Source organism: Grammomys surdaster, unplaced genomic scaffold (assembly GCF_004785775.1).
Source record: "Grammomys surdaster isolate TR1022 unplaced genomic scaffold, NIH_TR_1.0 125750, whole genome shotgun sequence".
In the NCBI taxonomy this organism is placed as follows: Eukaryota; Metazoa; Chordata; class Mammalia; order Rodentia; family Muridae; genus Grammomys; species Grammomys surdaster.
The window spans coordinates 942,851-969,111 of NW_021620582.1; the positions used below are offsets into that span (position 1 = coordinate 942,851).

At 41.0% G+C, this 26,261-nt stretch overlaps 1 protein-coding gene across 2 annotated transcripts in view; it reads right to left on the reverse strand.

Moving 5' to 3' along the window:
* The window catches only part of Chd8 (chromodomain helicase DNA binding protein 8), a 62,765-nt gene that overhangs the window by 31,320 nt on the left and 5,184 nt on the right, over positions 1 to 26,261 (reverse strand). For both annotated transcript variants that reach the window (XM_028788426.1, XM_028788427.1), the window contains exons 2-5: positions 9,200 to 10,263; positions 7,604 to 7,975; positions 4,635 to 5,020; positions 3,566 to 3,680 (exon numbers count right to left, since the gene is read on the reverse strand). In XM_028788426.1, the coding sequence (XP_028644259.1) occupies positions 3,566 to 3,680; positions 4,635 to 5,020; positions 7,604 to 7,975; positions 9,200 to 10,042 (1,716 nt within the window). In that variant the 5' untranslated portion in view covers positions 10,043 to 10,263. The remainder of the gene's footprint in view (positions 1 to 3,565; positions 3,681 to 4,634; positions 5,021 to 7,603; positions 7,976 to 9,199; positions 10,264 to 26,261) is intronic.

The window sequence follows — 26,261 nt, forward strand, 5'->3', positions numbered from 1 at the left end:
AGGGAAGGGAAGGGAAGGGAAGGGGTGGGCCATGAGCATATGGAAAGAGAGGGGGGAGGTAGCAAAAGGTCAGAGGAAGAGCAAGAGAACAAGACACTAACAATATTTCTTTGAGTTAGTTTTCTTAATGTATCTTAGGTTATCCAGGCATAGTGGTACACACCTCTAATCTCTGACTCAGGAGACAGAGAGACACATGAATCTCTGAGTTCAAGGTCAGCCTGGTCTACATAGTGAGTTCCAGGACAGCCAGGGCTACACAGAAAAACCTTGCCTCAAGGACAGTATATATTTATATTATATTTATAATATTTGTGTATTTGTAATATATAACATAATACATACTTAAGTATTTATTTAGATATATTTAGGTCTATTTTATTCTTTCTAGTGGCTAAATAAGTAATTTTTAAAGTAGTTTAATACTTGTAATTCATGATACAAAAATGGAGAAAGAGACATTTTTCAACATAATATAGCCTTAGAAAAAAGGAGTCACATGACAAAAATGCTGAAATTGAGCAAACTTGTACAACACAAACTAATTTGTAAAAATCAATACCCTAGGAATTGAGAGAAAGCCTAGAGGTAGGGCACTTGCCTAGTAGTATACATACAGTCTTGGGCACAGTCCCTCAGCACAGCAAATACATAAATAAATGAATGATATTCCTATTCAGAGTAGGACAGAATACAAAAAGATAGCATGTATAAAAGTTTAGATTATCTAGATGATTAAATATCTTAAGATATAAAATCACCCATGAGAAGGAAAATTTAAAATGTTATAGGTTATAAAAACGACCTTTGGTAAATGGATATATAAGTTTAACCATAGAACACTTTCAATTAGGTGAGCTTATCCATGCACAGAGAATACAGAGAAATAAGCAGCTATGCTGAAAAGAAATCAAGAGAAAATAAATCCAATTTACAAAAGCCCTAAAGAAGATCCTAAAGGATCTCTAAACTGAAAACGTTAAACACAGAAGAATAGAAACACCAGAAAGAAAGGTTTCCGTGCTTATAGATTTAAAGAACTAATGCTATAAAGAGGGCTACATCTCTGAAAGTACTCTAAGGCTCAATATAATCCCCATCAAAATTACCACTGTATTTTTTTCAGCAATAAAAAACTAACTTAAAATTAATATAGAAGCTCAAAAGGCCCCAAGTATCTGAAATAATTGAGCCAAAGAACAATGCTGGAGTTATCACAATATCTAGTCTCAAATTACACCACAAAGCCAGCACAGTCTCTAGATACCTACAGCAATGAAGCAGAATTCAGGGCTTTCTCAAATACAGCTTCTGTACTGCAAAGGAAATGATTACTATGGCGAAAAGAAAAATCCATAAAATGGAAAAAGTATTACTGTACATCCAACAAGGAATAATATCTATATAATATAAAGAGTTTAAGGTTAAAAAAGAGGACTCCATGGGTAAAGGTGCTCCCAGCCTGACAAACTGAGTTCAGCCCTTGAATAAACATGGTGGAAGGAGAGAACCAAGCCCTGTGAGTGGTCTTTTCATCTCCGTATGTGTATTTAGCATGTCAGTAGTCCTACACCATACACCAACACACAAAAAAACAAATGCCAATCGTTCCATTTATGAGTTCTGAATTTATTTTTAAAGATTTATTTATCTTGGGGGCTAGAGAGATGGCTCAGTGGTTATACTGGTTGCACTTCTAGAGGAACTGGGTTCAATTCCTTGTACTCACATGGAGGCTGACAGCCATCTCTAACTCCAGTTTTGGGGAATACAACACCTCTTCTGCCTTCCACCGGCACTACTCACATGTGGTGTACAGATATACATGCAGACAAAACACCAATACACATCAAAATAAATAGTAAAATATTTTAGAAGATTTATTTTTATTTTGTGTGTATGAGTGTTTGTTTATATGTGTTATAAACACCATGTGCATGTCTAGTGACTTTGGAGACCAGAAGGCATTTAACACTTAGGATGATAAAGCACAAGGATCATGAATTTGAGGCCTATGTGGGCAATAAAGATGGACTGTCTTAAAAGGAGAGCTAGGTGTGATGACATAAGCCTATAAACCTAGTACTTCGAAGGGCAAGGCAGGAAAATCACTTGAGTCTAAAACTAACCAGGAGGGTGGTTTAGGCCTAGCACTTGGAAGTGGAGGCAGAAGCACCAGTTCACATTCTGCTCTGCTTCATACAGAGTTGGGAAATGTGAGATCCTATCCCAAAGCTCAGAAGAAATGAAGAAAAGATTAAAAAAAGGAAAGGAAGGGAAATATGGGCCAAAAAAGAAGCTCAGTGGTAGGAGTATTGTTGTTCTTGTAAGCTTGAGGACCTGAATTGAAGACCCTAGCAATCAAAAGTTGGGTATTGCAGAGGGCTTGCTGGCTGTCATCCTAGCTCCAGGGTCAGTCAAAGATGCTGTCTCAAGTCAGACAGTAGTAGAGAAGGACACTCAACATCCCCCATAGCCTCTTACAACACACACGAGCATAAACATGTACATACAAACTAAAAATAGATAAATTAATCAATATAAAAACAGAAAAGGGGATAGAGAGATGGTTCACAAGTTAAGAGCACTAGCTGCTCTTCCATAGGACCCATAGTCAATTCCCAGCACTCACATGGTGACGCATTCTGTTAACGCCTTACCACAAGAGATCCAACTCCCCTTTCTGACTTCTAAGGGTACTAGGCATTCACATGACACACATGCAAGCAGACACCCATATAAAATAAAAACATACATAAAATAACTTATTTTTTAAGTTGAGACACTCTGTTCATTTACTCTAAACTTCCACTTACTAATATTGAATTGAGATCAGCTGAGTTACATTAGCAAGTACCAGAAACCAGAGAACAAGAACTAGTGATTCCCTAGAACCTCACACTCAACAGGGAAGTACTTTATAATGTTACCAGTTTTAATTAGCAATTTTTTTTAAATTTTTATTTATTTATTATATGTAAGTACACTCACTGTAGCTGTCTTCAGACACCCCACAAGAGGGCATCAGACATCATTGCAGATGGTTGTGAGCCACCATGTGGTTGCTGGGATTTGAACTCATGACCTCTGGAAGAGCAGTCAGTGCTCTTAAACACTGAGCCATCTCACCAGCCCATAATTAGCAAATTTTAATTCTTTCTGTGGTTATAAACTGTAGCCACAGACAGCACTATAAGGCAGCAAATGAGAACTGAAGGCTGAGGTTCTTCTGGTCTGGTTTTCCATCTTTTCTATGTCTCTCAGCTTCAAAGACAGAAAGGAAAACAAGCCAAACTCTGTGCCTAACCACCCAGATTTCTTGTCACAAAGTGCAAGCACAGAAAAGTGGAACAAAGGGAAAGCTGAACAGCTCTACTACAAGAGAGAAACAGTATCCCCATCACAGCCACCTATACTGCATCAGGAGCTTATTAGGTGGTTTGTTCAGTTCTTATAACACAGGAATTTGGGAAATGAGTACTGACATTTCCATAGGGACTATTTTTATTTCAGCTATTCAGAGCCTGAATGTTTATGTTTTACTAAGTTCTGTAAGGTCTGTTACCTGGATGCTGCTCTCTTCATCCTCCCGGGGTGACTGTGCAGGCATGACTTCCACGTCAGAGTTGTCAGATGAGGTGTTACGCTTTCTCTTCTTGCCCACTACAGGAGTGATGGTGCTGAGGAGGAAAGACCAACTCCATTCTCAATGATGGCAAGGATACTTTATGAGTAAGCAAACATTATTAATCTAAACTGTCATATACTACTTTTCCAGACGGAAATATTTGGGTCTAAAAGAAAATAAAAACATTTGATTTTTTAATCTATGGTACAAATACTGCAGAGTACAGTGTCTGAAAATGGCAGCACTCAGATTGTAAGGGTAATCTTGTCTTGACAGACACTTTACTGGGGACCAAATAACAGAGATGAAACTTAATTCTTTTTTTTTCTTACTAATTTTTTTAAGATGCATTATTTTATGTGGAAAGTGTTTTGCCTGCATATATGTAGGTATACCAGCTGCATGCCTGGTGCCTGCAGAAGCCAAAAGAGGGTATCAGATACCCTAAATAAGAGTTATAGGTTGTAAGCTGCCATATGGTACTAGAAACTGAGTTCTGGACATCTGCAAGAGCTGCAGCATTCTTCACTGCCTTCCCAAACTTGTTTTTTTTTTATAAGGTGGAAAAGCCTGAAGAACACACAGAGTAGAAGCTAATAAGAAAGTAGCTCCAAGAAATAAAAAAAAAACCTAAGATTGCAACAAGAATCTAGCAAGCCACACTCCCTCAAATGAAGTCTATGGCAGATAAAAACTGAAGTTTAAGGGTAGGGAGTCAGTGTCCAGCAGCTCTCTTATGAGGAGGTGGTAGGGGCACTGAGAAATCTCTTCTAAGTGACAGTGATAAAAATGTCAGCAATGTGCAAAGTGGTATCTGAACTACTCATCTGTCCTGTACCTTAGGGTTCTCTTTTAGGTCCGGTGGGTAGCTGCTATACACCGCTCACCCTGATATATTCTCACAAGAGTGTGCTATCCCCAGCACCCTAGGGAGCAGCAAAGAGTAGCCACTTTGTACAGGAGGGTGCTGTTGCCAGCACCCCGTCTGGGCAGCAGGAGCACTCACTTTAGCTTGCTCTTGCCCTTCGTCTTAGAGGCAGCAGCAGTCTTGCTCTTCTTTGGCTTTTCCTCCTTCAGCCTCTCTCCACTGCTCTTCTTCCTGCGTTTCTTTTCACCCTCCTCCTCTGGCCGGACACTAGGCAGCTCATCCTCATTCAGGACTCGAGGTATGTTTTGCTCACCCCTGGCCCGGGCCCTAGCAATGGCCTCTGCCACAATCCGATTTGCTTTCTCTTGCTTTTTCTGGTGTTCAAGCCTGCGGTTCTCCTCCATTCCAGTCTTCCCGGCAGTGTGAGGGGCACAGCTTGCTGGTGATGACAGGGCTGCCACTTCACTGGCACTTAGAACTTTAACCACAGAGAGTCCAGAAGAGGCTCCCTGAGAAGAGCCAGCCTGGAGAAACAAAGACACTACAGTTTCATCATGTCTGCAATTTAAATGGCCTAAATAAAATTAGGTATGCTCAACTAGATATGGGGGTACAGGCCTGTAATTCCAGCACTTGAGACACAGAGGAAAGAGAATTGATTGCCCAGTAGCTCAAGGTCAAGCTGACCTATAGAGTTAAGATCCAGGGCAGCATAGGGTCACATAATGAGATACTGTTTAACACACATACACACATACACACACACACACACACACACACACACACACACACACACACACACACGCTGTACAAACAAAACACAAACTAGGTATATATGCCTTAAAAATCAGGCCCAGGGTTAAGACTCACTGAACCTAGATCCATCTGAAAATAAGATGTAGTTTCTGATGAGAAAAAAAAAAACTGTAGAAAATTGAACTTTATATATATATTCTTTGCCATTGTTTTCATATTCACTATTTTAGAAAACTTACAAATTACACAATAACAATGATCTTTGTCCTAAATATTCTCATTTCCTTGGCCTCTCTTTATAATATGCACATGAGTGCAGTTGCCCTCAGAGCCAGGCATTATAGCCCAGGAACTGGAGTTATAGCCACTTAATGTAGGTCCTGGGAACTGAACTCAGGTCCTCTGAAAGAGCAGGAAGTGCTCTTAATCACTCATTTTATCAGCCTCATTAACTATTTCTTTCTTTCTTTTTTTTTTGGTTTTTCAAGACAGGGTTTCTCTGTGTAGTTCTGGCTGTCCTGTGGACCAGGCTGGCCTCGAACTCAGAAATCCGCCTGTCTCTGCCTCCCAAGTGCTGGGATAAAAGGCGTGCGCCACCACCGTCCGGCTGTTAACTATTTCTTTATCCTACAAGGAGACATAATTGGGGAGCTGGCGAGATGGCTCAGTGGTTAAGAGCATTGACTACTCTTCCAGAGGTCCTGAATTCAATTCCCAGCAACTACATGGGGGCTCACAAACATCTGGACTGGAATCCAATGGCCTCTTCTGGTGTGTCTGAGGACAGCTACAATATACTCACATAAATAAAATGAGACATAGTTATATTAAAAAATTAATTTGTATATGGTGCAAAAAAAAAATGAGTCTGTTGATCTAGTTTCTGTGAGATAGCTTCTCCCTAAACCTGGAGCTAGTAACCAAGTCCCAAAGATCTTCTCTTTAATCTCCTGCAGGGAGATGTTATGTGTCTGCCAGATCAACCTTTTTTTCGGTTTTGTTTATTCCAAGACAAGGTTTCTCTGTATAACCCTGGCTGTCCTGTAACTCATTCTTTAGACCAGGCTGACCTCAAACTCCAATATCCACCTGCCTCTGTTTCCTGAGTTCTGGGATTAAAGCTGTATGCCACCACTGCCTGACACACCTAGGTTTTTATTGTAGATGCTAAGCATTTGAACTCAGGTCCTCACACCTGCATAACAATTACACTTAACCATAGAGCCATTTCCTCAGTCCCATTTTTAAATATTTGTGTGCAATATGTGTATGTTTGGGGTGTGTGCATGCACATGAGGGACCGAAGTACAACTTTCCTTTCTGTGTCTCCTTCAATTGCTTTCCATTTATTTATTTATTTATTTATTTATTTATTTATTTATTTATTTTTAAAGATATGTTCTCAGGCAAGGGTAGGCAGATCTCTGAGTTCAATGTTAGCCTGGTCTACAAAGTGAATTCCAGAAGAGGTGGGGCTACACAGAGAAACCTGTCTGAAACAAAACAGAACAGAACAAAAAGGTATGTTCGCCCTATATAGTCCAAACTGGCCTAGAGCATAATATGTAGACCAGGCTGGCCTTGAACTCTCAGAGATCAACCTGTTTCTGCCTTCTAGGTGCTGGGATTAAGGGCGTGAATCACCACACTTAAGATAGACTCTCTGACTGCACTGGGGTCCACTGATTTGGCTAGAATAACTGACCAGAAGAAAGCCCTAGGAACCCTCCTGTCTTCAACTCCTTAGTGCTGGGATCATAGGCTGTTCACACCAGTGTTGAGATCCAAACTTACTCACACTGTACAGAATATATTTTTTTTCCAAGTGAACCACCAACTGTGTCAAGAGGTAATTTCAAACCATCTTCTTTCTTAAATGTTTACCTATTTATTTGTTTGAGACAGAGTCTGTCTATTATGTAGCTCTGATTGTCCTGGAACTCACTATATCAATCAGGCTGGCCTCAACTCAGAGAAGCACCTTCCTATGCCTCCCCACTGAGGGCTGGGATGAAGAACAAGGGCTTGCCATGCCTGCCCCTTTTTTCTTGAGGGGACAGTGTGGCTATGCAGTACAGCTCAGGCCCAGTCTCCACCTGACCCCCCCAATATTATAATAAAGAAAAGACTGCAAATATTTTAAGACAACTATTACAGAAATCATCACCTCAGACTCAATAATAATTCTTAACCTTTGCATGATTTAAACAAGGTTTTCATGGGTGACATAAAAATCTACACCTCGGTTCCAAGGCATTATTAGAACTTCCTGCAGTAAGCAGCAATGGTTTCTGAAGGCAAGACAAGAGACCAAGGGGTGTTTCCTTTCTTTCCCTTTTCAAGTCACTCACCTGTGGCTGCAGCACCATCTTGAGCGGTACAGAAAGTCTCTGTCCTGGGTTTTGGCCTGGTCCCATTATCTGAGCCTGCTGCACAGAGGACAGGGTCAGTGGCTGGGCTGAGGGTGGCGGCTGTGGCTGTGGCTGTGATGATGGAGGCTGGGGTACAATCTGGATTTTTTGCTGTGGCTGCTGCACCTGCAGTTGAATAGTTACTACTTTGGCAGGCTGCCCCTGGGCATTCTTGGCTTGAGTCAAGGCTGCCAGCTGGTTGCCCTGTAACACTATCTTGCCTGGTAGACTCCCTAACACAACATGCCGATGTCCTTGGGGACCTCCGGACTGTGGCTGTTGAAGGACCAAAGTGATGCGCTTCGATTCACCCTAAAATGAAAAAGGAAATCACAGAAGAGAAACATTAATGAATATTATATACTGAACTATCTATACCAGCTTTCTTTACTCCAGACTCATAAAACTGAATGTTAGAAAATCAATTTTCGTTTACCCTCCAGTGTCTCTATAGCATCTTTTCTGTAACACCTCTGCCCAGTGGGTATTAAGTCTATTATCACACACACAGAGAAACACACACATACACACATGCATGCATATATGCACACAAAACTTGATAGCCATCTATAAGGCAGTCATTTACTGTTTGGAAATTAGAACAAAAATCCATAAAGTAAAATGAAACATGCTTCCACATCAGTTCCATTAGCCTTAATGCTTACAACTGCTCCCAACTCTTCTGACCCTTTATTCAGAGCTTTCTAGGATGCAAAGTAGTAAGAGGACAGGAGTATTGTTGAGAATAGGAGAAAAAGGTGCAATGGCACATGTGTGTAATCTCAGCATCAGGAGGCTGAGAGGAAGGACTGCGAATCTGAGGTCAGCCTAGATTCCTATATAATAAGAACCTCTCAAAAACAAACCAAAACCCCCACAACTGGTGTGACAACACACACCTCTAATCCCAGCAGAAAGAAGGTGGAGGAAAGTCGATCAAGTTTGCGGTCAGCCTTCCTTGGCTATATAGAATTCCAGGCCAGCCTGGGCTACACCGCAAGAATCTGTCTCAACAAATAAATAAATAAATGGAAGATAGAGCACTTATAAGTATTGCAAATATATGTTCTCAGAACATCCTCTATTTTTAATGACAACTTATAGCATACATTTACTATGAATTTTTGCTTAATATCCATATCTCCCGGAAGACTAAGCTGTCCATTGTATTCAGAACCAGATAGGTACAGTGCAGCAGGTGATAAGAGACACATTAACATGAATTACTCCACCTACCAATTAAGGAAGTGGCTGTCAAAGTTCATTGGTGAAAAGCAAAGACAGTATAATGCATGGTGGTTAGTGCCTATAATCCCAACACTTACTTAGAGACCAAGGCATGAATGAAGACTGCCATGTATTTGAGAGCAGCCTCAGCTAGATGACTATGTCCCAAACATGCCATACCCTGCAAGACAGACCTAACCAGACTTTCCTATAAACAGTTCTTATAGACTATTCTCTTCTTTCCCCACCCTCACTGTTCCTAGCTCCTCTATGAAACCACAGTTCACCTCCCTGTTTCACTCAAGTCACCTGGGTAGGTGTAGAAGTCAGTGTAACTGCAGGCTTCAGTGGGGGCCCAGTAGCCCCAGGATTTCCAGCAGGAGCTGAACCCTTAACTGGCTGGAGGACTAGCTGCTTTACTGGTCGGCTTGGCTGGACAATGCGCTGAACAGCAGCCTGGTTCCCAGGGACCTTCGTGGCCAACACTGTATTACCAGAGACAATGGATACACCTGGTCGAAGGGGTGTACCAGTCAGCACTTTGGTAAAAGTGACTTTTCCACCGTTGGCTGTGCCAGCCACTAGGGGCTGAGCTGTACTGGTGATACCTTGGGCCTGAATTTGTGCCACATGGGCGCCTGTGACCGAGGAGTTTGGTGGAGCTTTAAGAATAACAATCTTAGGAGCTGACTGAGATGGTTGTCCTCCAGTATTACTGGGGGAGACAGCTGTGGCAGAGACACCCATGAAAGGATTCCCTTGGCTCAAGATCTCCTGGCTCTTGGAGACCTGCAAAAGTCCTGATGTTGGTGCTGATGTCTGCAAGACAGGTTGGGCTGGCTGCTCCTGGTTGGTGGGCTGAGTGGTATAATCATGCAAGGTTAAGGATTCTGGAGCTGGAGCTGTGGAGTCTTTGGAAAGTTCAGTGGGAGCTGTTTCCTCTGGTGGAGGAACCAGGTCACTTGCTGATGAATTCCCCACATCACCACCTCCACCATCTTGATTCATCTGATCCAAGGAGTCCAGAGAACTTGGCAGTCCAAGTGCTTCTTCAATGGGGTCTTGAGTGACCTGATTAAAGCTGTCATCAGTCAGAGAGTCCAGGCCAAATAAGTTTGGGTCATCAAACAGATCCATGATGGGGTCTGCCATCTTGGTAAAGTAACAAAGGGTATTTGTTGAAGTTCTGGGGAGGGAAGGGGAGGGGGGGAACTCTTTCTCCCCTCCCCTTCCCTATTAACAACAACAAAAAAATGTACACAATGGATGAAGACTATTCTTCAAATGAAGAAACAAGAAACAAGTGCATGTCAGATTGTCCTGAACTTCATGGAGCAAGACAGCTAAGTCTTCAGAGGAAGAAGATGGAACTCCTGTGATGGAATATAAATGAAAAAATAAGCAAAGTTGGTGATTTCAATGAAAAATTCTAAGGTACCACCTTAATATCCATTTGCAGTAAAGTAATAAGGGGACAATATGAAGAACTTTATAGATGGGACACCTAGTAAAAAGAGAACCCACATTTCTGACTCAAAACTAAAAATTAGTAAGAAATAAACCCCTTTTAGGCCCTTAAATCTCCACATCTTGAAGTTTCTGTCTGTCAAGAGCATTCAGCTTGCTGGGTACGGTGACACATGCTTTGAGCTCAGAACTTGGGAGGCAGAAGCAGGAGAGTCCAGGCCAGCTAGCCAGAGATACACAGTGAGGCACTGTCTCAAAAAGCCAAAGAAACAAAAACAAAAAACTCCCCCAAACTCCTAAAAAAAATTAAACTTGTTTTTGTTCATTTCTTTCTACAATTATCTTTTTAAGATAATGATAAGGAAATTTATATTCACGCACTGTTAAACTGGCACAACTCAAAAATGTATCAAGAAGTAAGCCACCTGGAGCCAAGCTTCTAACACAGTGTGAGCTGAACCCAAGGAGTTTCCCTAACAGTGTTTCACTAAACATTTATATACAGCATTTTGTGCTAATGTATTTTTCAATGCCTTTCTTACATACTTAATGGGTGACTTACTTTTACCAGTCATAGGTAGAAGTACCTAAATCAAAAGGAGAATTTACAACAGTATATCCAGAAACTTTAATCTACCTTTATAGAAATATTCTTGATGCATTTTAGAGTTGTGCCAATAAAATTAAAAAATTTCTTAGCAAGAGACTCAGCATTTCAGTTCTAACTTATATACCCAACTTTTTTTCTCTTAATATTACCTATACATATCCTACATCTCTACTTGGTATAGTTCACTGGATAAATTCTTGTGCCTACAATGCTTTAGCCCATACATGGAACATAGCCTCCTCCACCCCTTAACCCCACTCAACATGTCCTTCCCAGTAGAGGAAACCATCATCCAAAGCTCTTCTTTAACCCACCAATTTGTGATGCCTCTATCTTGTACTTGCTTTAATTCCACAGCATTGTATCTTATTTAAAGCAAAGCATATGTGACTCGAGAGTCTTACCCATATTCTGAGAAGGCCCAAACCATTCCTTTGTGCAAGTTATAGAAATTACCATCCTCTCAAGATGCTTATCTGACATGTGTGAGAAAACTGTCATATGTCTATAAAAATGAAGAATTATGGGTCTCATGCAGGGTGTATATCCTGCAGAAGAATGTGCTATGACCCAGCTCCTAAGAGACAGAAAGATCCTTGATGGTAAGAACTGTCTTGCTTCCCTGTGGATCCCTACACAACCTGCAGGAAAGCACACATGGGAGCTACCCAATAATAATATTTACTCTTATTACTGGAATGAACTATTCAGTCTTCACAGATATCACACTATATTCCTTAATACTAACATGAGAATTTAAAAGTCTCCTATCTTGAAAAACTTCCCCCTAAATGATATGTTGATAAATTCCATATCTATGGCATTAAGTTCATGAACATTGTGGGGGGAAACAAAAGGAAATATATAATACAAATACATGAAAAATAGGTGTAGAGGAGAGAGATGGCTCACTAGAGCACTGACTATTCTTCCAGAGGTTCTCCAGTACCCACAGGGAGACTCACAACCACCTGTAATTCCAATCCCAGGTTATCCATTGTCCTCTTCTGGGCTTTGTGGCCATGAGGCATGCCCATGGTGCACAGACAAACATGGAGACAAAACACACACAGGGAGAAAATAAATAAGTGAAATACATGCACACATACACATATGACCTGAGTTCAATCCCCTAAACCCACTTAAAGGTAGAAGGAAAGAACTGACTCCACAAAGTTGTCCTATGACCTCTACACATGCACCATGGCTTGGATACCCACACATACACATCCATAATAATAATAATAATCCCTTTCAAACATTTTTTAAAAGAGTATATAATGTCAATGACAATCTAGGAAAGCATTCCTTGATAAGAGATCCTTTTTTCTAGCTATCTAAAGACATCAAATAAGAAATCAATCAGAAATAAACAAAATGTAGATCTGACAAAAAGACTTTTCCAACTCTCTGTGTGCACATGTTAGTGAAATTGTGTGAGTGTGCGAATGTGTATGGAGGTGGGGAGACAGACGCTATCTCAGGATTGCCTCAAACTACTCATAAGTCTCCGGTTTCAGCCTCCTAAGTGTTGAGATAATAGGTTTTCAGTTAACTTTGTAAAATAATAAATATAATGCAGGTGAGTATCTCTTCTGGGCTTGCATACCTGAGCACTTCTCAAGTCTTGAGAGCTGTATCAATTCCTAGTCTTGGCTAAACTATTTCAGCAGCTAACTCCAATATCTAATATTTGCCCACAAATTACTCAAAATGGCAATAAGCATAGTTATGCATATTTCTTTAGTTAATGAAAAACCTAGTCAATTATTTCATACATTTCCTTAAGTCTCACCCTGTTTTTTTAGCTAGTTTTGCCCCATTTTGCCCTCCATGATCTGTGATCTTCTACTTGCTTTCAGAGAAGTTTCAGTAAACATCTGTAGCTAAATGGCATACTAAAACAATAACAAGAACTCATATTGTGGTTATACTGATAGACCCAGCATAAACACTATTACAGTGAAAATTTCTACTAACTATACTTTACACTGATAATTTGCATACACACACACATTATATACAGCATTTTGTGCTAATGTATTTTTCAATGCCTTTCTTACATACTTAATGGGTGACTTACTTTTACCAGTCATAGGTAGAAGTACATAGATCAAAAGGAGAATTTACAACAGTATATCCAGAAACTTTAATCTACCTTTATAGAAATATTCTTGATGCATTTTAGAGTTGCCAATAAAATTAAAAAATTTCTTAGCAAGAGACTCAGCATTTCAGTTCTAACTTATATACCCAATTTGTTACTTATTCATTCAATCCTCACTTCCCCCAATAAGGGGCCAAATTCAAGCAAAGGTCTTTAAAAGAAAATGATATATAAGACAGTTTTCCTATGTTGCCTAAGCTGACTCTGAGCTTGGTAATCTTCCCGCATCGGTCTTCAAAGGGCTGATTATACATACATATGCCACTTTCTCCAGAAAAAAGTTTGTTTTTCACTTTGCAACACTGGTGACTGAACCTAGGGCTTTGAGGATGCCAAGTAAGAACATCATCACAGAGCTAATCTTATCTTTTTTTTTTTAAATTTATTTAAATTTTTATTTTGTACTAAGGATGGTAGCATACACTTTTAATCCCAGCGCTTGAGAAACAGAGATCAGAGGATATTTTTGATTTCTAGGCCAGCCTGGTCTACACAGTAAATTCCAGGATAACAAAGGCTATACAGAAACTTGTCTCAAAAAACTTATATTTCTTTAAAATGTGTATGTTTTGCTTACATGTATGTCTGCACCACATGCATGCCTGTGGTCAGAAGAGGGCATTAGATCTTCTGGAACTGAAGCTGTAAGACTCCATGTGGGAGCTGGGAACCAAACCCATGTCCCCTGGAAGAGCTCTTACCCACTGACTTGTCTCTGCAGCCTTCATTTTACTTTTTATTTAGACATTCTCACTAAGTTGCATAGGCTGGCCTTGAACTGACTCTGTAGACTAAGAAGGCCCTGAACTTGTGTTCTTCCTATACATGCCTCCAAAGGACCTGTGATTACAGGTCTGCACTACCAGACTGGATCACAGATGGTACTTTTTGTTTGGTTTGTTTTTCGAGACAGGGTTTCTCTGTGTGCCCTGGCTGTCTTGGAACTCACTCTGTAGACCAGGCTGGCCTTGAACTCATAGAGATCCATCTGCCCCTACCTCCCAAGTGCTGGATTAAAGGTGTGCACCATCGTCACCCAGCAAAAAAGATGGTACTTTTTTTTGTTTTGTTTTGTTTTTTGTTTTTTGAGACAGGGTTTCTCTGTACAGCCCTGGCTGTCCTGGAACTCACTCTGTAGACCAGGCTGGCCTCGAACTAAGAAATCCGCCTGTCTCTGCCTCCCAAGTGCTGGGATTAAAGGCATGCGCAAGATGGTACTTTTTAATAAGAGTAACTGCACTTTTTCTGAAGTACTTCTTTACGTACATATGACTCAACTATTTATTAAAAATCAGTGCATTATCTCTTGGTTCTTGCTTCCCAAACTTGTGTATGTATCTGTGTGAAATAAAGATGATTAAGTGTAGGCTTAAGCATGAGAGTTAAGACAGAAAGAAGACAGTCACACTAGAAAGCACAGGTGTGTGCTTCCTTGAGACAATTACTTTTTGTTTGTTTTTTGAGACAGGGTTTCTCTGTGTGGCCTTAACTGTCCTGGACTCACTCTGTAGACCAGGCCTCTGCTTCTCAAGTGCTGGGACTAAAGGCAGCTGCCACCACTGTCGGGCTTTAATTAAAAAAATAAGAATAAAAATAAAAACAAACAAAACCCCTTTGTAGCCCAGGGTGGCCACAGACTCACAACCATCCACATGCCTCAGTTTCCTGCATGCTAAGATTGTAGGCATGAGCTCTTACCTGGCTCTCTGACCAAATCTGTGCTCTCTACTTGTCAGTCCAGACCCAAGAATGCAAAGGCCTTCCCAGGTGTGGTATCAACCTGCAGCCGCAGAATGTTTGAGGCTGAGGCAGGAAGATTGCTATGAGTTTAAGGACAAGGCTATATAACAAAACTGTCTCAAAAGCAACCCTACCTCAAATCCTTGCAACTGTACCATCCCACAGTATAGTGTATTATTACTTCTCAGTTCCTTAACCTGCACCAAAGCAAAGCCTGGCCCCCATCTCAAACTCCCCACTCTTGTAACTTTATTCATTGCTCTAGGTCTTTTATTACCTGTGCATCATCCTGCCTGCATCAGTACATAACTTAGCTTACAAGCATATACATTTCATGAATTTTCTTTCTACAGTCCAAATACTGGTAAAACAAATTAAATGGATGTTTTAGGGGTTTTAATGTAAAGCAACTAGTAGATAATAAAGTAATATCAGACTTTTCTCTTATTATGAATGAAAACAGACCTAACCTACCACTGCCCAAAAGAGAAACACAAGCATGTCCCCTAAAGGAAAGTCAGGATTTAGTGGCTGCACTTAATAACCTCCCATAATCAAAGTTAGCATGTAGCCTGTATGACACAAACCCTGGGGATTGGAAGTGGAGAAAAAAAAGGAACAGAAGTTCAGTTGAAATCCAAGGACACCTATCTACACACTCGAAATAAAACAGATACTGCAGAACAATATCTGTTGTCTTCTTAGAGTTCCCTTCTTCTACAAGCTCACCACCTTTCACACAGTTCTTATATTTCTGGAGCCTCGGTGTTCCAACTCTCTGGTCCTTGGGTTTTGCTTCAACCTTGCCTGTTTATTACTTTCTCTCTTATTACAACAGATTTTCAATTCTGTCTATTATCTACCCCAACATCCTCATGCTTTTCAACAAAACAGTGACTGCCAACAGGGTAGAAGGTATGTGCACTATGTGCACCAAGAAAGGGCTTAGGGCACAGGAGGGTGTGGTCAAAGTGTAGTTTTTAAATGTATACTCAACATTACAGTGCTGTATTTGTAGTTTTATATTTTGTTGTTTCTATTATTGGGAGTACAAGGAGACAAAATCTTGACCAGTAAGATCTGTAAAAAAACAAGGGAGCTGTTGTCAGTAGAAAGAAAGACAACAGCGTGAAGAAAGTCACTAGTATCTCTGTCTGGGCTGGGATAAGAGTTCTTACATTATCCCAAAAGGGCGCTTATCATAGTTTACTGTTATAATGAAAGAGAAAAACTATAAAAGAAATCAAATAATTTCATCACCTATATAAACTGAACTACAGACACAGATTCTCCATTTATAGATTTCTCTATACTATCCATCCTTAGAAGATAATGAATAAGCCAGGCAGTGGTGGCGCACGCCTTTAATTTCAGCACTTGGGAGGCAGAGGCAGGCGGATTTCTGAGTTCGAGGCCAGCCTGGTCTACAGAGTGAGTTCCAGGTCAGGGCTATACAGAGAAACCCTGTCTCAGAATCACCCCCCCCCCAAAAAAAAGTAGAAGATAATGAACAAATGTCATATTGAGCAATACTTTTTCTGTAGTATGCAGGTTTAGAAAGCATTACTCACACCTAACCTCTGTGCTCAAAGATTAAGAAAAAAAAAAGTATTTTACTTCAAAATATAAGCCTTGTTGGAAATTGAATCATTTTCAGGAGGATGAACTAGAAACAGAAATAAACTCTACTTATTAAAACACAGAATGGATAGGGGAAGCTTGATTCAAACAAGAAATATCTTTAAAATAAAGTAATCATGACAGGAAAAAAAACAATATAATTTATAGCAGGGGAGTACTAAAACAAAAACAAAAAACTGTGTCATTGAAACATTTGTGAGTCTCAGAGAATCTTAAACCTTAAAGATAAAGGAGCAAGAGACACCCAAAGTGAATGAAATTAAGTTGAGGTCAAAGAATGATCTGGACGGAAGGACACAGAACACAAGAAATGGAGCTATTAACTTGGCTTCCTCAAATAAATCGAGATCTTGGCCATTCTCTCTGCCTTCACCATTCTGTGAAATGAGTGGCAACTGTTTCTGTTTTCTAATAACTGAAGGAAAAGACATAACTAAATTAAGGGTGTAGATATTTGGGGGCAAATATGGCTGGTAACAGAGCACTTCGTTTAAACAGGGAAAGCTAAATAGCCAACCATAAAACGTAAAAGCATGTATTTTCAAAGGCCAAGTGGGAAACTGTAGAAATTATGTTTCTCATATGGGGAAAGGAAGGAAGTAGAATTGATGGAGAGGAAAACGCTACTGGAAGTGGGGGTGGCAAGGGGGGCCGGGTACATTACCTGCTCTCACTGCCGGGGTTAGTGCCAGTAAGGCCCATAAGGCAGAGGCAGGCAGAGGCTCGGGCGGAAGACTTCGGGCAACTGGAGCCCCCAAATGGAATTGAAGTACATGCACTTGAGCGAGGGAGCTATCGGGGGGCATCCTCCGATGTGGGGATGGTCAAGACGCGAAGATACGAGGGGTGGGGGCGGGGGTGTGATGCCCAGGGAAGCAACAACGTTAGGGCGCAAGCTGCAGGCTGAGAGGCCGAGCAAGCCCGGAAGGTGAAAAAGACCTGCACCTCATCCCGATGGGAAGCAAAGGTGGCTTTACCTGCGGTGGCCGTGGGGCCGGTTCGCTTCTCGCTGTCTCTCCAGCACCAGTTCCCCTCCTTCTACGCAACCTAACTTGAAGCGCTTGCCCGCCCCACACTCTCATTGGCTAAGACCCACTGCCACTCAACCAAAGGCGCAGAGACGCAAAACAGCGCAAGGGCGGGACTAGAAGCAGCTCCCTTCCCCCGCAGGTTAGGTTGAGAGCGCATAGAGAGGCCTATCCGGTTTCTAGGGCCAAGACCAAGCCTGCAGCTTGCCTGAAAACGAAGGTGCAGGAGAGCAATCCTGATGGTTGATTCTTGACACCCACACCGTTCACATACCCGAGTAGAACTCCAGGGAGGTGTTCTGCACTAGGACAGCTCCGCCTCCCTCTGGAACCCCAGTCTTCCGGCGGCCCTGTCACTCCCTCCCACTCCCCAGCACAAGGTGCCCAGGCACTACTGGGAAGGGGTTTGGGGGGCGCAGAACAGTTAAGGGACTCAGACTTTCGCCTTTCCAAGACAAGACACTATGTGCTACAATCCAGGCTTGCATGCCTGACAGACACTTCAGCTTCCATAAAGTTAGTTCAGGCGCCTCTAACAATTCTCTGGCTCGGTGCCCTCCAAAATACACACCCAGTCCTACCCCATCCTCCTTTTCTCCAAACAGTTCATTTGACTTAGACATCACTGTCCATTCCTGGTGTTGTGAAGCAGACTAGCGCCATAGTAGGGCATCCAAACTTAAGTCTCCCAAAGTAAATAAAACAGCTGCTTTACTGGGGACCACTGTTTACTCTGAAAAAAACACGGAAATCTTATTTTCCTGTACTCTGGGCTCAGAATCGGAATAAAAGAGACCAACTTGAACTTAGACCTGCTACTTTTAAAGACCCCAGTGTTACCACTAGACAGGCCGGGAACACCCAGACTATAGTAGTGTTAAGGCTTCCAATCCACTTTGGCTCTGAAACCTCCTTCGTACTTAGCATCCAATTAACTGCCAAGTCCTACTGACACTACTGCAATGCACTAGAACAGACTTCAGAGCCCGCAATGCGCTATAAGTCAACCACTTTGTATAGAAGTGAAAACTGAGCCACTAAAGGATTCAACTAAGAAACTAAGTAGCAAAGTCGGGGCTTCTAACTCTGCTGCCTTCTCTCTTTGTGCAGTTGCTTCTGTAGAAGTCTCATAATTGATCTTTCTTTCTTCTAATCCATCCTGTCACCACATTAATTCCCTAATACACAATTTGACCAAATGAACTTCATGCTTAAGAACTTTTAAAGAGGGCCTGTTAGTCTTGTAACTGTATGAGGCAAGTCTACAACCCCAACAGTCAGGAGGCTAAGGCAGGTGAAAACAAAACAAAATTTAATAGCACACCTTGCCTTTTTGGTCCTAGTTTCCATTGTTATTTGATATATACATTTACATGCTAGTCAAAATGTCAAGTAACTATTGCTATATTTTCTCTCATATGGATCTGGTCAATAGTGTTGCATTCAAATTGTATACCACCCTTAATTTCCTGCATCAAAATTTTATGTCCTAAGATCTCCATCTTTTCTTTCATTGCCTCAACTCTTGTTCTCTGAGTCAAGGCCTCACAGTACACAATCCAGATTGCCTTGGAACTCACTATTGCATCTCAAGATTGCCACAAACTCATGGTAATTCTCCTGCCTCAGCCTCCCTAGTGCTGGGATAACAACCATTATTTCAGGATTACCGTATGCTATTATCTAAACATTTACCGAGTAGAGAGTATACTACTAAGTAATAGTATTAGGTACCCAGAAAATAAATAATCCCTACCCATCAGCACGATGGTATACACCTGTAATTCTAGCACTTGAGAGGTGGAGGCAGGAAGATCATGCATTCAAGGCTAGTTTGAGTTAAAAGTGATCCTGTTTTAAAAAGCAAACAAAAGCTTTCCTTTCGGCCTAGGCAGCCATCTTCCAGTTAACTCGCCAAAATGACCAACACAAAGGGAAAGAGGAGAGGCACTCGGTATATGTTCTCTAGGCCTTTTAGGAAACATGGAGTTGTTCCTTTGGCCACATACATGCGAATCTATAAGAAGGGTGATATTGTAGACATCAAGGGAATGGGTACTGTTCAAAAAGGAATGCCCCATAAGTGTTACCACGGCAAAACCGGAAGAGTCTACAATGTCACCCAGCATGCCGTGGGCATCATTGTAAACAAGCAAGTTAAGGGCAAGATTCTGGCCAAGAGGATCAATGTGCGGATTGAGCACATTAAACACTCGAAGAGCAGAGACAGCTTCCTGAAGCGGGTGAAGGAGAACGATCAGAAGAAAAAGGAAGCCAAAGAGAAGGGCACCTGGGTTCAGCTGAAGCGCCAGCCTGCACCACCCAGAGAAGCACACTTTGTGAGGACTAATGGGAAAGAGCCTGAGCTGCTGGAGCCCATTCCATACGAATTCATGGCCTAGTGTATAAAAGAAATAAAGGACCCAACTGCAGAGTTTTTCCTTAGGTTCAAGTATGGTATCTTCTCGCTGTCTTTCTTTGTTTTGAGACAGGGTTTCTCTGTGTAGACCTGGCTGTCCTGGAACTCACTCTGTAGACCAGGCTGGCTTTGAAATCAGAAATCCGACTTTTTCTGCCTCCTGCCTCCCAAGTGCTGGGATTAAAGGCGTAAACCACCAAAAAAAAAAAAAAAAAGCAAACAAAAACCAAACAAACAAAAAAGACAGAAGGAAGGAGAGGAGAGGAGAGGGAGAGAAAAAGATATAATCCCTATTCCTATTAGATGTGTGTATATGTGGGAAGAAGGTAAACAGTAGGCACCATAATAAAAATACCAAGTGTGCAAGTATAAACAGTAATAACACAAGGTGGCAATACAACAGCAGGGATCATTGCAGGGACATGAGAAGAAGGTTATTAATTTAGGAGAAAAAGATCAGAAAGTAGTTTCTTAAACTGTAAGAGATAGGTTAAAGTGGACCATATGAAAGGATCACTCAAGCAGGAGAGATAGTGGGAGGGAAGGCAAAACAAAAGCATGAAAATGAAAAGCAGTATGTGTCATATACTTCTGTAGTTCAATCCTGCCAAAGCATAAATCACAGGAAACTGAACAGAGAAAAAGCTGAAGGCTAGGTAAGGGTCAGATACTAGAGAGCCATTATCATCCAGGTAAACCAGAATCCACAAAAACAATCAGAATGACACAACAGAACTTAGTTACCTAACTCTGGCTTTGAGGGATGGAAGAACAGAAGACATGGGGCCAATCAGGAGGCTGCTATGGAGTCTAAAAAAGAGGTAGATCCTGGAGATTTAGTTATTTTCCATGAGATAACTGAGCATGAGACCTTGGATGGAAAGCTCCATCCATAGAGCCAGACTGATCAGTGTTGTGACTCTGGTCTCAGTGGACATACCTCCCTTTCTTTCAGGCCACCTTCTAAACCTTCTTAATTTTGTGACCCACCTGGTAACCTTCCAATAAATTCCCTTTCTGAATCCTACCTAACAAGATGATTAAGGTGTGAATTATAACAATGTGATTCAAATTATGATGGAAGGGAGGAACTCCACACATTGACCATCTTCCAGCAACCTCCTGTCCAATCACAGCAGAAACCAGGCAGCCTCCTCTTTACCTTCCACATTCAACATTAAAAAACCCCATCTTCTAAATATCCCTCAATTTTATCATCTACTTTTTTTGCTCTATTGGCTCAAGTTAACACTGGACTACTGTGACTTTCTTATAACCAATTCTTCTCTTGTCTATTAATCCTTTTTCTCTACCTCCCTCCTGCAACTTTACATGGTACTAAAGGAAATTAACCCAGGGACTGCTCTACTACTGAACCACACCTACCTCTTAACAAGCCTGCAAGAGCTATCTTGAGGAAAATGAAGCACAGAGAGATTGTTAATTTGTCCAATATCCCACAGCTAGTAAACAGTGTCAGATTCAAATTTAGGCAATGTAACTTCAACTGCCCTAGTATACTGTGTCCTACATATATGCCCTACTATAAATTCTCTCTTAGCGAGGCATGATGGTTTATGGCTATGCACTCAGGAAACAGACAGCCTGGGCCACAGGTGGTGGAATTCCAGGCAAACCAGGATTACAGAGAAAGACTCCATATCTCAAAAAACAAAAGCAACCTAATAATCAATAAAGTCTCTCTTAATAGCTAATACTTCTTCCTTTAAGTGGAGATTGGATAGCCAATTACATAGTTTTGCATATTTTCCCTCCCCCATTAGAATGCAAGTTCTTCAACTGGAAAGACTATTTATAACTAGTCTTGGTGGTAATGGGCATTCGATGTACTTTGGTGAAGAACATATTAAACTTCCAGCCAAAGGTGTGAGTGGAGCTTCAAAGGTAATGGGGAGGTTTCTGAGCAGAGGGTGATGTCTCCCCTTACTGAACAACAACAGAGGAGTAGGGACATGCTTCCCACCAGAAACATTCAGAAAAGGCATCATAAAATCATAAATAGCTTCACTTTTTAGGATCAATTGCAGACACTGCTTTATATAGAGCAAAAGAAGACATAGGGCTTGAGAGATGGCTCAGCACTTAGAAGCACTGGCTGCTCTTCCAGAGGACCCATGTTCAGTTCCCAGCACACAGATGGCAGCTCACAACTGTCTGTAACTCTAGTTCTAAGGGATCCAACACTCTTTTTCTGGCCTTCACAGCCACTAAACAAGCAAAGCGATGAAGGCATAACTACTGGAAGTAATGAAGCCTTAGTGGTTGACAGCAGTGACAATTTAAAGTGGTGGCAAAAACAGAATGAGAATGGTATAGACCCCAGGGGGTTAAAACATAAAGCATGGATTTTTTTAAAAAAATCAATCTCATTGTAGTTTGTGTTTTTTTAAACAGTTAAAACTAGTGTTTTGGCCTAAGCCTAAAGACAGAAAATGAGTGCAATCTTGTCTTTAAGGACTTTTGCCCTTAAAGTAAACTCAGGCGGATTCTGAAGAAATTCCTCTTCACTGGCTCATGGATATAGGAGTAAAACATAATATGCTCGGGACAGGTTTGATGCTCAGTGGGAAACAGAGATTGCCTGCCACTCAAGGCCAAACACTTGAGTTTGGCCCTTGGCACCCATGTACAGAAGTAAGGAAAGAACTGACTCCACAGGGTTGTCCTCTGACCTCTACACACATCAGATACATGCACGCACACATATACTTGTGATAGAAAGACTCACATACTAATCATGATGATGAAGTAAAAAATGATGCTGAGCTTCAGAGGAGAAACCTAACTTGACCAACATAGCTAATGATACTACTACCATGTACATACAATGGGAATAATGACCTATACTGTTTGGCTAGTAGCCCTGGTCTCTGCTGGGCAGTGGTGGTACATGCCTTTAGTCCCAGCACTTGTGAGACAGAGGCAGGTGGATTTCTGAGTTCAAGGCCAGCCTGGTCTACAAAGTGAGTTCCAGGACAGCCAGGGCCATACAGAGAAACCCTGTCTTGAAAAACCTAAAAACAAAAAAAACAAAAAACAAACAAACAAACAAAAACGAAAAACAAAACAAAACAAAAAAAAACAGCCCTGGTCTCTACCTCCATGCCACTTCATTTTCTCTATTTTAAATAAGTCATTTTTCTTACATTTGTTCAGACTGGAAGAAAATGTAAATGTTTACTAATTCAATTACATGCTATAAAACCCAAACACTTCAAAGGAATCCTAAACAGTAAAAGATAATATGTAATTTTGGCACATAGCAGGCAAATAGAAAAGAATTCATTCCTTAACCAATATTTTAAAATAGTACCATTCAAAGTTCATATAAAAAATTACTTGGTGGTTTTGACACCAGCACTCAAGAGGCAGAGGCAGGTTGATCTCTTGAGTTGTAGGCCAACCTGGGCTAGGGCTACAGAGAAACCCTGTCTCAAAAAACAAACAAATAATTACAACAACAACTCATTAGAAACTTAGAAGAGCTGATCTGCTAAGCAGAATAATGGGAAAACAAAATATACTAAAGGGCTTCACAGCTGGAGAAGCAGGGCAAAGGGACTCTGGTCCTGACATGCAGATTGGGCAGGACCACCTTCAACAGACCTAGCACTAGCATCTAGGGCACCGATGAGGAACTCAACGAATCATTTTTACACCTTCAGGAATATGTCAGCATCTATTGTGTAACTATTCCATTTACTTCACAAAATCTTTTTGTGGCAAATTGTAATTCCTCAATTTATTAGACTGTTCCTTGTTGCTCTCAGGCCCACCTCCAGCAGACAGCCTCTGTCAGCTGTCAGAGGAGAAGTGAAAGGAACTATCAAGCCTGTACAGGTATTTAAATGTCTCATTAAAAAAAAAGTTCCCTAACAGTACAGAAGACAGGTGAAAATTCTGCATATTATAGAATCCATGTGTAATTTAAGGGCTGACTCTATATGTGCCAGCAGGAAGGATCTTTTTTAAAAGTTCTTTATTTTTGAGGACTAAGGTGCTGAAGAGATGGTTTAGCAGTTAAGAACATATACTGCTCTGGCAGAGGTTAGTTCCCAGCATCCATAGGAAGTGGCTCATATACCACTTATAACTCCATACCAAAAGGCTATGACACCTGCACTCTATACATACCTACATAGAGACACAGACACACAGTTAAAATAAACCTTTACAGAAAGAAAAAGAATAGCATAGAAGAGAAACAAGGAAAAATAAAACACTAAAATTCTGTCTCCTGGATTTTATCAGTCCCTAGTTTAAAAAATCCCTACCTACACCAGGCACTCTTTTTAAACCTAGCACTTAGGAGGCACAGGCAATCTCAGATCACTGTGAGTTCAAGGACAGCCGAGTCTACAGGAAGTTCCAGGACAGCCAGGGATATGTAGTAACCTTGTTTCCAAACCTCCCACTTCCTTATAAAACAACAAAAACAAAACACTAAGAAAAGGAAAAAAGAAAATTCATAATAAATGATATAGTTCACAGAGACAGCACTGGCCCAGCACATGCAAGGCCTTGGGTCCACACCTATACAGCACCACACAAAAATAAAAATAAAATAAATCAATCAGATAAAACTTCTCATTCACCGAGCAGTGGTGGCACATGCCTTTAATCCCAGCACTTGGGAGGCAGAGGCAGGTGGATTTCTGAGTTTGAGGCCAGCTTGGTCTACAGAGTGAGTTCCAGGACAACTAGGGCTATACAGAGAAACCCTGTCTTGAACTCCCCACGCAAAAAAAAAAAAAAAAAAAAAAAAAAAAAAAAAAAAAAAAAAAAAAAAACCACCTTCTCATTCATACCCTTTACTTAGGCAAATCACACATCCCCCACCCGCCAAATTCTGTTATCTGGACTCTAAATAAGCAACTAAGCTATAAAAATCACTAATTTCTCAAAGAACCAACCAAAAAGAAATCCTATCACGGCTGGGCAGTGGTGGTGCACGACTTTGATCCCAGCACTTGGGAGGCAGAGGCAGGCGGATTTCTGAGTTCGAGGCCAGCCTGGTCTACAGAGTGAGTTCCAGGACAGCCAGGGCTACACAGAGAAACCCTGTCTCGAAAAACCAAAAAAAAAAAAAAAAAAAAAATCTTATCACTAATGCACTAACAGAACAATATACTTACAAATACTCACATCCTAGGGGAAAAATCCTCAAAGATGTCTGCACTGCATTCTCAAAATATACAGTGGAATTAAGAGAGAGAGAGAAAAAGAGAGAGAGAGAGAGAAGAGGAGGAGGAGGAGGAGAGAGAATATGAATATCCCAAAAAACCCTAAAGGATTCACAAGTGTTCCATAGTTTGTCTACCCTCTCAAATGAATTTACAACTTCAATTCCATGAGGCTCGAAAGAGAGCTCAGCAGTTAATAGCACTGGATGCTCTAACAAAGGACCTAGTTTGGTTCCAGTACCCACAAGGCAGCTCATAACCACCTATAACTCTAGTCTGGTTCCAGGGGATAAAATACCTTCTTTTGGCCTCCTTGGGTATGAAATATGCACATGGTCACATACATATATGCAGGCAACATTCATACACATAATTATTTGTTTTGTTTTTGTTTTTTCAAGACAGGGTTTTTGTGTAGCCCTGGCTATCTTGGAACTCACCAGGTAGACAAGGCTAGCCTTAAACTCAGAGGTCCTTCTGTCTCTGCCTCCTGAGTGCTGGGATTAAAAACATGCACCACCACCACCCAGCTACATAACTTTTTTTAAAAAATTCAATTACTATAGCTGAGGGTGCAGTTCAGTAATAGATCAAGATCATGAATTCAGTCTCTAAGTACACCAAAATTAAAAGGAATTTACTTACTATGTATTTTTTCTCAGAATGTTATTGACCTAATATCATATCAATAGCATGGTGGCTTATGTGTATAATCCCAGCATTCAGAAAGTTAAGGCAGGAAGACTGCTAAAACTTCCAAGACAGAGGCTGGAAAGATGGCTCTGTGGATAACGGCACTTGCTTCTTGTGCAGAGGGCCTGGATTTCATTCCTAGTACCCACATTGAGCAGCTTACAACCACTAGTAACTCCAGTTCCAGGGGCTTGGACACATTCTTTTGGCCTTCCACAGGCACCAACATGCAAGTGGTACATCTACACTTAAGGCACAAAAAAATAAAATAAATAAATATTTTTAAAAAACAAAACAAGCCGAGCCAGTCTAGGTTATTTAGTGGTTCCAGATCAACCTGGGTAAGAGTGAGACTCTGCCTCAAAAAAAAAAAAAAAAAAAAAAAAAAAAAAAAAAAAAAAA